Source organism: Chanodichthys erythropterus, chromosome 17 (assembly GCF_024489055.1).
Source record: "Chanodichthys erythropterus isolate Z2021 chromosome 17, ASM2448905v1, whole genome shotgun sequence".
Classification (NCBI taxonomy): Eukaryota; Metazoa; Chordata; class Actinopteri; order Cypriniformes; family Xenocyprididae; genus Chanodichthys; species Chanodichthys erythropterus.
The window spans coordinates 5,862,964-5,876,711 of NC_090237.1; the positions used below are offsets into that span (position 1 = coordinate 5,862,964).

Genomic DNA, 13,748 nt, shown 5'->3' on the forward strand with positions numbered 1-13,748 from the left:
CAGAGTCCGGGCTTATAATGCGAGAGATCTAGTTTTATCATGCTGCGCCACTTGCTTGCAGATCAGACGGGGTGTAAAACTTATATTTATATTGCATTTAATTGGTAGTGCAACCAGATTAATTCCAAAAATGTTTCACGAGTCATATTTCTGCATGAATAATCGAGACGCAAAACATCAGGATATGCAAATACTGTCATCGCTGATTGGTGCAACAGCTTGGAGCATATTCAAACTGTGTGAACTGCACTTAGCAACAACAAATGTGACAACAGCAGCAAATGTGCAAAGCTTCACAGTGAAAACAGACAAAATGGACTGATTTCTAAACTGCTGCATCCAATTAGAATAAGAAAGAATTGTTAATGACTTCACACATAAATAATAAGTATATAAGATATTTGCATTTGAGAAGCCAACATACTGGAAACATTTGTGATTATTGTGAATGCATTTGCATTGACTATAATGTTCTGGAAAATTAAAAAGGTCATTTAAAAACTGAACAGCACTTGCTTATTTTGATGAATGTGGTGATAAAAATATACGTCCGCTGTAAAGCATATCTGCACATTTAAGAAGATCAAGTACCATTTCAGCTCATTTTCTAAAAGTGGCTCCTGAGTAATTTGAGTATCCCGCAGTATATTATTCTTCTCACAAAGAGAAACACACACGTAGGACGTTTAGAAACTGAGACACAGAACCAGTCTGAACCTTCCTGGCAATGGACATTTATCAGAAAATATAAATTTTTCTGCTTCCACTACTAAGGTCTAAACTCAACAGTGCTTTTCTGACATGAGATAAATAGGGAACGGGTTTCAGAAAATAGTTTCTCTATGTAAATATGGAAAGTCGTGTGGAATCTGATTGGTTCCATCATCTCAACACATCCATCAACCCGTCCGTCCAATGAAACAACTGTGACTGTATCCTGCATTGTAAACTGCAGCTTGGAGACATGGAAGAATAACTACAGACACTCTCAGATCTAAATGCGAAATTGTTATGTCTGTCTGACACTTCTCAGATAGAGACCATCTTCTGAGACCATTGTCGCCTCCAAGATTTGGTTAATTATGCCTCATAATAAAGCAATTAGGATGCAAAAGAAAATCAGGCAACCTCTGTTTTACTGTCACCCGTCTCAACGCAAACTAATTATCTTCAAACCCCCACCACAAGATACGCTGCAGACAGTTCATTATCACAGACAGATGGATAGATGGATATAAAGACAGACATATGGTTGGATAGATAGATAGATAGATAGATAGATAGATAGATAGATAGATAGATAGATAGATAGATAGATAGATAGATAGATAGATAGATAGATAGATAGACAGACAGACAGACAGACAGACAGACAGACAGACAGACAGGGTCATGAAATAAATGTATCAGTGTGACACGACAAATTACAGAATGATTGAACTGTATCCGCCCCTCCGTTTAAAAACAGCACAGATGACAGATGGTGAAGCGTTTCTGCAGTGAGATTCTTCTCGCTCAGAGTTCAGAGTTTCGAAGGCCTGCAGTTCTAGATTTGGTGAGCGTGAACGAAACCCACGCACAGACAGGAAAAGTGTCCCGTCGTTCTGGGCAGAGCTGCACAAGATCCAGGCTGATATCTTGAAACTATCGGACTACTTACCGTTCCATAGTCGTCAAACTCAGCGAAGAGCTCCGAGTCGTTGTCTAAACCATCTCCTGACGTCTCCACAATCAGACCCACCCCATCGTCAAGAATCTCCTCTGTGGAAACACAATTAACTACATGACTATGATTTCACATGCTAGTTTTCTGGATCTAACCTTGTGACATTTCTCGATGATATATGAAAATATTTTGGAGATTGTTTGTGCATTTCTGACCAAGGACTCCCAAAGAAAACTTTTATGTTGTTTATATTTACATTTTAACGCACGCTAGGTAGCAGAGTTGTTGAAGCGTTCATATCAAAACACAATGAAAAACCGATGAATTAAATGGGTCAGCAGAGGCTTGACCTCCCCTCACCCTGACTCTGAGAGAAGATGTCAGTGTAAAGGTTGTCCACAGCGTCAGAGCGTCTCGGCGGCAGGAAGCAGAGCTGTCGGCGGTCAACAGGGGGCAGCGTGTTAACGGTGAGAGAGAGAGAGACCTGAGCGAACGCCACCTTCATGTCAGCAAAAGTCAGAGTGCGCGCATCCTTCCCGTTCAGCTGTAGAATCTCATCTCCAGCATTCAGACCTGCAAACATTTTAATGTGGTAATATTTCAGGAATAATTTTCGCAATCATAGATGTTTCTTGAGATATGCAAAATGGATGAAATATTTTATTAACTGCTTGTACACAGTTAATAAAACGAAAAGCAAAGAAGGAATTAAAGAAGTTTAACCAAAGACAAACAGAACTGTGAGGCAAAAACTTAAGCATCACAAGTTTTTAGTCCTAAAGATTGATGTCATTCAATTCTTAAGACACAATATTATTTTATTGTGCACGATTCATAAATGCATGTTATTCAAAAGAAAAAGAATGTTTGTATATGCCAATTTTTCATTGCTCCATAGTTTGACCTTCTTATGCAAGCTTGTTTACTGCCACTGAATAAAAAAACAATTATAAAGTTATAAAATCAGAATTGTGCGATTATAGTTGCAATTGTGAGTTATAAAGTCAGAATTGCGTGATATAAAGTTGCAATTGCAAATTATAAAGTCAGAATTGCGAGGATATAAACAATTGCGAGTTATAAAGTCAGAATTACGAGAATATAAACAATTGCGAGTTATAAAGTCAGAATTGCGAGAATAAACAATTGCGTGTTATAAAGTCAGAATTGCAAGTTATAAAGTCAGAATTATGAGAATATAAACAATTGCGAGTTATAAAGTCAGAATTGCGAGAATATAAACAATTGTGAGTTATAAAGTCAGAATTGCATGAGAAAGTCAGAATTGCGAGAATATAAACAATTGTGAGTTATAAAGTCAGAAGTGCATGAGATAAAGTCAGAATTGTGAGAATATAAACAATTGCGAGTTATAAAGTCAGAATTGCATGAGATAAAGTCAGAATTACGAGAATATAAACAATTGCGAGTTATAAAGTCAGAATTGCGAGAATATAAACAATTGCAAATTATAAAGTCAGAATTGCGAGAATATAAACAATTGTGAGCTATAAAGTCAGAATTGTGAGAATATAAACAATTGTGAGCTATAAAGTCAGAATTGCGAGAATATAAACAATTGCGTGTTATAAAGTCAGAATTGCAAGTTATAAAGTCAGAATTGCGAGAATATAAACAATTGTGAGATATAAAGTCAGAATTGCGAGTTATAAAGTCAGAATTGCGAGAATATAAACAATTGTGAGCTATAAAGTCAGAATTGTGAGAATATAAACAATTGTGAGCTATAAAGTCAGAATTGCGAGAATATAAACAATTGCGTGTTATAAAGTCAGAACTGCAAGTTATAAAGTCAGAATTGCGAGTTATAAAGTCAGAATTGCGAGAATATAAACAATTGCGAGTTATAAAGTCAGAATTGCGAGTTATAAAGTCAGAATTGCGAGAATATAAACAATTGTGAGCTATAAAGTCAGAATTGCGAGAATAAACAATTGCGTGTTATAAAGTCAGAATTGCAAGTTATAAAGTCAGAATTATGAGAATATAAACAATTGCAAGTTATAAAGTCAGAATTGCGAGAATATAAACAATTGTGAGCTATAAAGTCAGAATTGCGAGAATATAAACAATTGCGAGTTATAGTCAGAATTGCGAGAATATAAACAATTGTGAGCTATAAAGTCAGAATTGCGAGAATATAAACAATTGTGAGTTATAAAGTCAGAATTGCGAGTTATAAAGTCAGAATTGCGAGAATATAAACAATTGTGAGCTATAAAGTCAGAATTGCGAGAATATAAACAATTGTGAGCTATAAAGTCAGAATTGCGAGAATATAAACAATTGCGAGTTATAAAGTCAGAATTTCGAGTTATAAAGTCAGAATTGCGAGTTATAAAGTCAGAATTGCGAGAATATAAACAATTGTGAGCTATAAAGTCAGAATTGCGAGAATATAAACAATTGTGAGCTATAAAGTCAGAATTGCGAGAATATAAACAATTGTGAGCTATAAAGTCAGAATTGCGAGAATATAAAGAATTGCGAGTTATAAAGTCAGAATTGCGAGTTATAAAGTCAGAATTGCGAGAATATAAACAATTGCGAGTTATAAAGTCAGAATTGCAAGTTATAAAGTCAGAATTGCGAGAATATAAACAATTGCGAGTTATAAAGTCAGAATTGCGAGAATATAAACAATTGCGAGATATAAAGTCAGAATTGCGAGAATATAAACAATTGTGAGTTATAAAGTCAGAATTGCGAGTTATAAATTCAGAATTGCGAGAATATAAACAATTGCGAGATATAAAGTCAGAATTGCGAGAATATAAACAATTGTGAGTTATAAAGTCAGAATTGCGAGTTATAAAGTCAGAATTGCGAGAATATAAACAATTTTGAGTTTTAAAGTCAGAATTGCGAGAATATAAACAATTGTGAGCTATAAAGTCAGAATTGCGAGAATATAAACAATTGTGAGTTATAAAGTCAGAATTGCGAGTTATAAATTCAGAATTGCGAGAATATAAACAATTGCGAGATATAAAGTCAGAATTGCGAGAATATAAACAATTGTGAGTTATAAAGTCAGAATTGCGAGTTATAAAGTCAGAATTGCGAGAATATAAACAATTTTGAGTTATAAAGTCAGAATTGCGAGAATATAAACAATTTTGAGTTATAAAGTCAGAATTGCGAGAATATAAACAATTGTGAGCTATAAAGTCAGAATTGCGAGAATATAAACAATTGTGAGTTATAAAGTCAGAATTGCGAGTTATAAAGTCAGAATTGCGAGAATATAAACAATTGCGAGTTATAAAGTCAGAATTGCGAGAATATAAACAATTTTGAGTTATAAAGTCAGAATTGCGAGAATATAAACAATTGTGAGCTATAAAGTCAGAATTGCGAGAATATAAACAATTGTGAGTTATAAAGTCAGAATTGCGAGTTATAAAGTCAGAATTGCGAGAATATAAACAATTGCGAGTTATAAAGTCAGAATTGCGAGAATATAAACAATTTTGAGTTATAAAGTCAGAATTGCGAGAATATAAACAATTGTGAGCTATAAAGTCAGAATTGCGAGAATATAAACAATTGTGAGTTATAAAGTCAGAATTGCGAGAATATAAACAATTGTGAGTTATAAAGTCAGAATTGCGAGTTATAAAGTCAGAATTGCGAGTTATAAAGTCAGAATTGCGAGAATATAAACAATTGCGAGTTATAAAGTCAGAATTGCGAGTTATAAAGTCAGAATTGCGAGTTATAAAGTCAGAATTGCGAGTTATAAAGTCAGAATTGCGAGAATATAAACAATTGCGAGTTATAAAGTCAGAATTGCGAGTTATAAAGTCAGAATTGCAAGAATATAAACAATTGCGAGTTATAAAGTCAGAATTGCGAGAATATAAACAATTGCGAGTTATAAAGTCAGAATTGCGAGATTTTTTATTTAGAGGCGGAACCAAGCTTCCATACCTTCTGGATCCATTAAAAATACAATTAACTACAAAAAATGCAAAAACAGAAGTAATAAATACAATCGTCTGTCTCATTATGGTTATTGTCAGCTAAAACCAAATCTAAAGCTAAAACTAAACCAAATCTTTTTTCAATCAATCAATCAATCTCCAACATACGCCGTTTAAAATGTCACACAAGTAACATGTCCTTTTCACACTGATGTGAAGGCCAGCATCAAAATAAATAGATGAAATAAAAAAAGAGATTGTCTCTAGCTTTTCCATTTCGCCTCGCCTCTTTTCTTCGGCTTGCGGGTTTGACCCAGTTCTCTGGGCGATGTGAAATGTCAGCAATAAGCCAGTCGGCCCTGATCCTGCCACCCTGATCACCCAGACATCGCTTAGAGAGAGGAGGGTCTTATTCAGCATGTTGACAGTGTCTGGATGTCCATAAGCCTGCTTTGATGGTCATTTAAAGGGGCCGTATTCTATATTTTTCTCTGAAATCCACTTATAATATTAGTGAAGAGAGTAAGAGAAATGTTAAATATGCTTCTAATTCATGCAGTATTATAGTATACTTCAGTGCAATTTAAAATGAATGGTTTGTTGTTTATATAGAGAGCTCTAAACTTTGATTTTAAAATTAAATGGGCCATTTTTGCTACTGTATCTTTAAAGTTTCTCTCTGCAAAGTGCTTTTTGTAAATGCTCTACAAAATCTACGAGCATGGAAAATCCTGTTTTGCATGATATGTTTCCTTTTAATGCATTGCGTTCTTCATGCAGGTGAGCTACAAGTATGGCACATCAGTGAATCCGACTTTAATCATCTCTCTGATTCCTTCTATCTTTTGTTATTATTCAGAGTTTAGAGAGGCTGAGGATAAATCTGCAATCTTTGGCTCTCAAAAACCCCATAGAGCTGACAACATGTTACATAACACCAAGAGCACAGCACAGATATCACAGCAATTACGTACAGCTTCATTTCTAAGCAGTAGCAGAAGAGACAGAGAGAGAGAGATGGTGTGTGTGCGTGAAAGAAAAAGAACAAACCAAGATACAGGGGTGAAAAAGAGAAAGAGAATGTAATTAGGAGGTGAAACGGCTAATGAACCTTTAGCGAAAGCTAATCCTCCAGCTCTCACGTCAGTGATATAGAGCTGCTGAACGCTGTCCTCCTCCACCACAGAGATAGAAAAACCTGAGAGACAGACAGAGAGATGAAATGATAGACGTCATAATCAAGTACAATCATGGATCAGCCTTTGAAGCATTTGAACACAACCTCTCAGTTACAAGTTCAAATTTAGAAGGTCTGTTCACCTAAAAATTAAAGGCCAAGTCATCTTCATTTATATAGTGCTTTTCACAATACCCAAGTTGGCACTGGGGTCTTGATTGAATCACTTCCGTTGTAAAAATTGTTAATTATTACTTTAGGGGCCACTTAAATGACGCCTTTCCTACTGAAAACCAAATACCTTTAATGCATTCTTAATGCAAAAGTCTGTCATCATTTACTCTCCATCATGTCATATTAAAGTCAGTTTTTCCATGGAGCACAATTAGTTTTTGCAGAATGTATCTTTTTTTTTTTTTTTTTTGGTGTTCTATAACTTTAAGTGCTACCGCCATATATAGATGTGTTTATTAGCATATTCTCTTCAGTATTTTCCACAGCTTCCGATCAATTACTTTTTAAAGATTTTATTACAGGTGCATGCAGTAATTGCAATAAATACAATTAAATACAAAAACTGCAAAAATAAAATACATACAATTGCGAGAATTGCAAACTTGACTTATTGTTGTTGTAAAACTAAAACTATTAAAAATCGCTTTTGGTAACTGAAATAAAATAAAATAAATCACATGAAAATAATAAAACTTAAAAAAGTAAAAAAAGAAAATGCCCTTGGTAACTAAATGACTTGAAGTTGAAGTACTAATATTACTAAAACTAGATAGAATAAATTAAAACTAAAATAAATTAAAGCAAAAATAATAAAATAAAATAAAATAAAATAAAATAATAAAAGCTTGAAAAAATAAATCACATGAAAATAATAAAACTTAAAAAAGTAAAAAAAAAAAAAAATGCCTTGGTAAATAAACACGTTGAAGTTGAAGTACTGATATTACTTAAACTAAATAGAATAAATTCAAACTAAAACAAATTAAAGCAAAAATAAAATAAAAAATAAAATAAAATAAAATAAAATAAAATAAAATAAAATAAAATAAAATAAAATAAAATAAAATAAAATAAGCTTGAAAAAAGTAAATATTTTGCCTTGGTAAATAAACGCGTTGAAGTTGAAGTACTGATATTACTTAAACTAAATAGAATAAATTAAAACTAAAACCAATTAAAGCAAAAATAAAATAAAATAAAATAAAATAAATAAAATAAAATAAAATAAAATAAAATAAAATAAAATAAAATAAAATAAAATAAAATAAAATAAGCTTGAAAAAAAGTAAATATTTTGCCTTGGTAAATAAACGCATTGAAGTTGAAATACTGATATTACTTAAACTAAATAGAATAAATTAAAATGTAAAATGTATTAAAGCAAAAATAAAATAAAATAAAATAAAATATCAGATGAAAAATATAAGCTTGAAAAAAGAAAAAAGTAAAAATTTTGACTTGGTAAATAAACGAGTTAAAGTTGATAAATTAAAAGTAAAATAAATTAAATCAAAATAGAAATATAAAAAAACTAGTAAAAATGACAAGCACATAAAATCACTAACATTTTAAACAAATTAAAAAGAAAATTGAAAATATAAAAATAAAAGCTGATTTGAAATATTAATGAATATTAGAATAGTATAAAAATAATACTAAAATAACACTGCTACGACTGGTACTGACATCAAGTGGTGTGGATGTAGAATTACATAAAAGCAACATTTTCAGTAATTATATTTAGTATATTCTGTAAACTAAATTGTCGGAAAACATGCAGGTTACTGAGATCAATCTAGTAGGATTTGGATGGTCATGTGATCTCATCATGTCATCCCACATGAAGCGACTATGCAAGATAAAACAGCGTTTTATCACCATTTTAAAATCCACAGTATAAACAGGTATGTTGTATAACAGACATGATCTCATGAAGATAATAACATTTCTGGCTCTCACCGTAGCCGATCATGCAGGATTCATCCCGATCAAACTGGATCACCTTCCTGATCTTACAGCACAGCTCGATTTCCTTATACAGCTGTGAAGAAGAGCACATTAATATTCCACTGAACAGAACTTTAATATTTCACATTCAAAGAGCATAAACAACACACAAGGGACGGTATTAAAGGCTGAGAGTGACAGAATACAGATCTCATTTCACAGGCAAAGAACTTTACGTTCCGGTTTGATGGACCTGGACACTGAAAACATAATAAATGAAGACGCTGAACAGAAGTTAAAGGATGATGGATGCAATGCAGAGGGGTGAAGCTTTAAAAGCATCAAGTAATTCCATAGCGTTTTTTAGGTCAAAAGGAGAGCTGATGGGAAATGGGATCAGCAAAACATCTCCTTTTGTATTCCACATAAAAAAAAGAAGGAGAGCGGAAGAGAAAACGTGTTTGGATGAAGTGTGATGTCCCAGCAGGATGAAAGTAATGAGAGAGCATCTAACCAGCGGGTGGGAGGGCGAGTTTAACTCCAAACCTACCAGATCATAAATATCCTCCTCTGGTTTGGGGATGTAGAACTGCACTTGGTTCTCAATGAGGAACTTAAGCCGCACGTAATGTTTAGTGGCGTCCAGTTGGTGAGCCTGAAGAGAGACAGAGAGAGATGAAAGGAGACACACATTTAATGGATGACATGTTACCGGGCTGTATCTTCTACTTAGTGGGCCAGATGGACAGGAATCACACGCTAAAAAGGTCCAAATGCTCATATCAGACAGAATGCAGCACGTTTGCAGCGAATAAAATGCTTCTTACGGCGTGCACGCATGCTTAAATCTTTAAAGCCCTCAGAGGGACGTTTTGAGGAACATCTGAGTTTACTACACCAGTGACCTTCAAACTGAAATATTCAATTCCCTGAAGAGTGAAGAAGAGACTCTCTGAATGTAAAAACCTGGCATCAAAAGAGAAGGAAGAATGTTTCTCCATCCAGAAAGATCTGGCATTACCTTGCAGATAGTTTCCAGCATGTCGAGGGCCGACTCTCCGGGATGGATGATGGCTAACACAGGCTGGTCGTTTGGCAGCAACACCCATGATGGAGTGAGGTGGTCTCTGGACCAGATGTCATGATCCGTGCTGGGTCTTGGCAGACCTTTCACTGGGGTCTTGGTGTCTTTCTGTAGTGTGATAAATGAAAGCCACAGCTGTGAACGAGATGCTATTAATCATGTGAAATGATGATCCTCCTCATCTCATCATTTCGGAGAACTCGATGCCTATCTCAGGTGCTAATAATTTCATATTAGTCTACTACTATATTATTTCTGCAGAAGTGATTTTGTACACAGCATGCACATTTTTTTTTCTGTGCATAAAATACTTTTACAAAATTTATAGATAATACTGTACAATTTTCCACAATGCAATGTGCTTAACTTGATATTTGAATTCCAGTGTGATCACTGAACTGAACCAATATCAAACATGATTTTAAACATCTTTTTCAAGGATGCATTAAAGGCATAATATGTAGTTTTTCACCACTAGAGGTCGCTTATTCAAAACAAAGGTGTATCTTGATGATGCCTTGATTTCGCACAATCATGGGAGGCGTTGTCTTCACGTCTACAGCCGGTGGAAAAGAATCTGACTGGACTCGGGCAGAAATCATGTTCATGGATGAGCTAATGTATTTAAGATTTATTGATGTAAGATTTATTAACATCACTGTAGGAAGCAGAGTGTGACTGAAGGCCGCTGGAGCGATTGCTAATGAGAGACGAGTGCGACACACGGCTCGAGAGCTGCAGAACTTTTATTATGCTGCAGTCACAGTTTCCGCATCTTCCGGTCAAGTGTATGTGGGATAAAGCAGCACTGTTTATCTTATTAGATACATTTGTGTGTTGAAAGTTGTTAAAATGCTTCTCTGCATTCGCTCGGCTGCTACTATGAGACACTTGTTGCACACTGCAGTAAGCTAGATCGATATTAGGCATGGTAAAACATGGTACTTGACGTAAATCAAGAAAACGAGATTTAAACAAGAAGACTTACAGTGCTGAGCTATATGACATGATTAGATTTCTGTCGATGAATGTATCCAAACAGTTGCTCAACTGTCTAATAAAACACATAATATATTAAAGCGTCTTTGGTGTTTCCATTGATTGGTTGTCCTGATTAAAACTGCTTATTTTTCTGAATTTAAACATTCTTGGAAACATATGGGATAATGTAAGTACACAAGCCAACAAACACTGTTCTAGTGGTTTTTGGATATATATTTAAATCCAAAAATCTTACATATTGTGCCTTTAAACTGATTAAAAGTGACATTTAAGATGTTACAAAAGATTCTATTTTGTATTCTTTCAGAATCCTGAAAAAAATGCATCACGGTTTCCACAAAGTTTTTAAGCAGCACAACTGTTTTCAACATTGATAATAATCAAAAATGTTTCTTGAGCATCAAATCATCATATTAAAATGATTTCTGAAGGATCATGTGACACATAATTCACAATATTATCGTTTTTACAGTATTTTTGATCAAATAAGTGCAGCCTTGGTGAGCATAAGGGACTTCTTTCAAAAACATTAAAAAATCTTACCAACCCAAAACTTTTAAACTGTAGTGTATATGTTCCCGAACAGCTGTTAAACATATCACAATATATTTTCATCTCAACTAAAAGTTCACTAGTTCTCTATTCTCTGCTATGATTGAGTGAGAGAATCAGAACATCAGCACTTTAATCTGCGGCCCAGGTCAGTGGATTATAGCACAACCATCTATCGTTCCTCCCTGCCAGGCTGAGTGAAAGCCTACATCTCCACCAACGCCAGGGATGAATATACGCCCACACCGCTGCCAACTCACACCAGAGATCCAGCCCAGAGCGCATCTCTGAACAGGGCAGTTCTGATTTGGTGCAGTGGGCTTATGCAGTATTGTGTGTTTTTGCTACTTTTATAGATAGTGTAGTATAGAGAGGGAGGATGCATGTTTCTTACCGTTGTCTCACTGGAAGAACCCTCAAACATGCCTTCTAGAGGGCTTTTAACTGGATCATCTCCCTCTGCAAAAACCTGTTTAAAATAACATCTAAGATTCAACACAGACACCCACCAAAACTAAAAACAACCACTCATATATCAACATTGAGGAACATGTAACCTGATAAACCAACAAAATGTGGCATGCATTTCATCTCCTTGTTAAAAACAATGGCATAGCTGCTGACCATCACATGTTGTGTTTATGAGCCCTTTTACACCTGGTCACTTCATGTGTTTAATAGCTATCCAATCGTGAAAAGATCAGGTGTAAATGCCCTCCAAAACACTTTTGAGACGGATTTAAATCCGATCACTCAAACCACTTCAGGATGTGGTTTGAGATTCTGGACAAGTGTAAATGCATCTGGTTGTTTAAACCGCATATGTAAATTTTCCTCCTCCCAAAATGGTAAAAAATAAACGTGTGAGAGCGTGTTATAGGCAGATATGACAGGGCTACTGCAACACACAAATTAAACTTAAAAATCAGAGCTGCATACACTCATCACACTTCATTGAATCACACTTCACATCAATCTTCTTCATTGAAAGAAGCAAGACTAAATTATCTTATCAGTGCTGATGCTGCTCTCTCTCCTTTTTGATTTTGAAATTAGCTGATAATGTCTGGACCAGCATGTAAATTAATGTGCATTTCATTTTTTTAAGCAGGACCGGTTGATCTGTGCACATGCTTGTTCATGCATTCAGGAAGAAAGTGTGTGTGTAGTTTACCTGGTTAATGCTGGGATGACCTTTACTCTTTCTCTTGGAGTGGGTGTCCAGACCCCATAGTGAGGAGAAGCGACTCTTGCGTTTGCTGGTTGAGCGCGACATCGCCTGCGTCCGACGCCTCACGCCGCTCTCAGTGCGAGCTGCCACCTACAGACACAAAACAGCTGCATGGGGTATGGGAACAACATTCATACTGTGTGTCCCAGCGATCAAACTGACTAGACTGCTCCTAGCAGGAGTCTGAGATATGAACACAACTGCTGAGCAAAAGTCTCATTCTCAATAATTCTGTCACACTGATGTTCATAAGCTTCATTCAAAAAGTGGTTCAGGAATAAGTTGTTGAAGTCTAAACAGTTTGTTAGCTGGTCTAAACGGGTCATGAGCTGGTCTAAACGGGTTATTAGCTGGTCTAAACGGGTCATTAGCTGGTCTAAACGGGTCATTAGCTGGTCTAAACGGGTCATGAGCTGGTCTAAACGGGTCATTAGCTGGTCTAAACGGGTCATGAGCTGGTCTAAACGGGTCATTAGCTGGTCTAAACGGGTCATTAGCTGGTCTAAACGGGTCATGAGCTGGTCTAAACGGGTCATTAGCTGGTCTAAACTGGTCATGAGCTGGTCTAAACTGGTCATTAGCTGGTCTAAACTGGTCATTAGCTGGTCTAAACGGGTCATTAGCTGGTCTAAACTGGTCATTAGCTGGTCTAAATGGGTCATTAGCTGGTCTAAACTGGTCATTAGTTGATCTAAACGGGTCATGAGCTGGTCTAAACTGGTCATTAGCTGGTCTAAACGGGTCATTAGCTGGTCTAAACTGGTCATTAGCTGGTCTAAACGGGTTATTACTTGGTCTAAACTGGTCATTAGCTGGTCTAAACTGGTCATGAGCTGGTCTAAACGGGTCATTAGCTGGTCTAAACGGGTCATTAGCTGGTCTAAACGGGTCATGAGCTGGTCTAAACGGGTCATTAGCTGGTCTAAACTGGTCATTAGCTGGTCTAAACGGGTCATTAGCTGGTCTAAACGGGTCATTAGCTGGTCTAAACGGGTCATGAGCTGGTCTAAACGGGTCATTAGCTGGTCTAAACGGGTCATGAGCTGGTCTAAACGGGTCATTAGCTGGTCTAAACGGGTCATTAGCTGGTCTAAACTGGTCATTAGCTGGTCTAAACTGGTCATGAG

At 35.6% G+C, this 13,748-nt stretch overlaps 1 protein-coding gene across 2 annotated transcripts in view; it reads right to left on the minus strand.

Annotated features, from left to right (window-relative positions):
* tiam1b (TIAM Rac1 associated GEF 1b) overlaps window positions 1-13,748 on the minus strand; it is an 81,787-nt gene that overhangs the window by 26,311 nt on the left and 41,728 nt on the right. Inside the window, exons 9-16 of one of the 2 annotated variants that reach the window (XM_067364917.1) lie at window positions 12,565-12,711; window positions 11,785-11,859; window positions 9,774-9,944; window positions 9,303-9,407; window positions 8,765-8,846; window positions 6,725-6,811; window positions 2,027-2,239; window positions 1,669-1,761 (exon numbers count right to left, since the gene is read on the minus strand). In XM_067364917.1, the coding sequence (XP_067221018.1) occupies window positions 1,669-1,761; window positions 2,027-2,239; window positions 6,725-6,811; window positions 8,765-8,846; window positions 9,303-9,407; window positions 9,774-9,944; window positions 11,785-11,859; window positions 12,565-12,711 (973 nt within the window). Of the gene's footprint in view, window positions 1-1,660; window positions 1,762-2,026; window positions 2,240-6,724; window positions 6,812-8,764; window positions 8,847-9,302; window positions 9,408-9,773; window positions 9,945-11,784; window positions 11,860-12,564; window positions 12,712-13,748 lie in introns of both variants that reach the window. The other variant, XM_067364916.1, reaches the window with a different exon arrangement.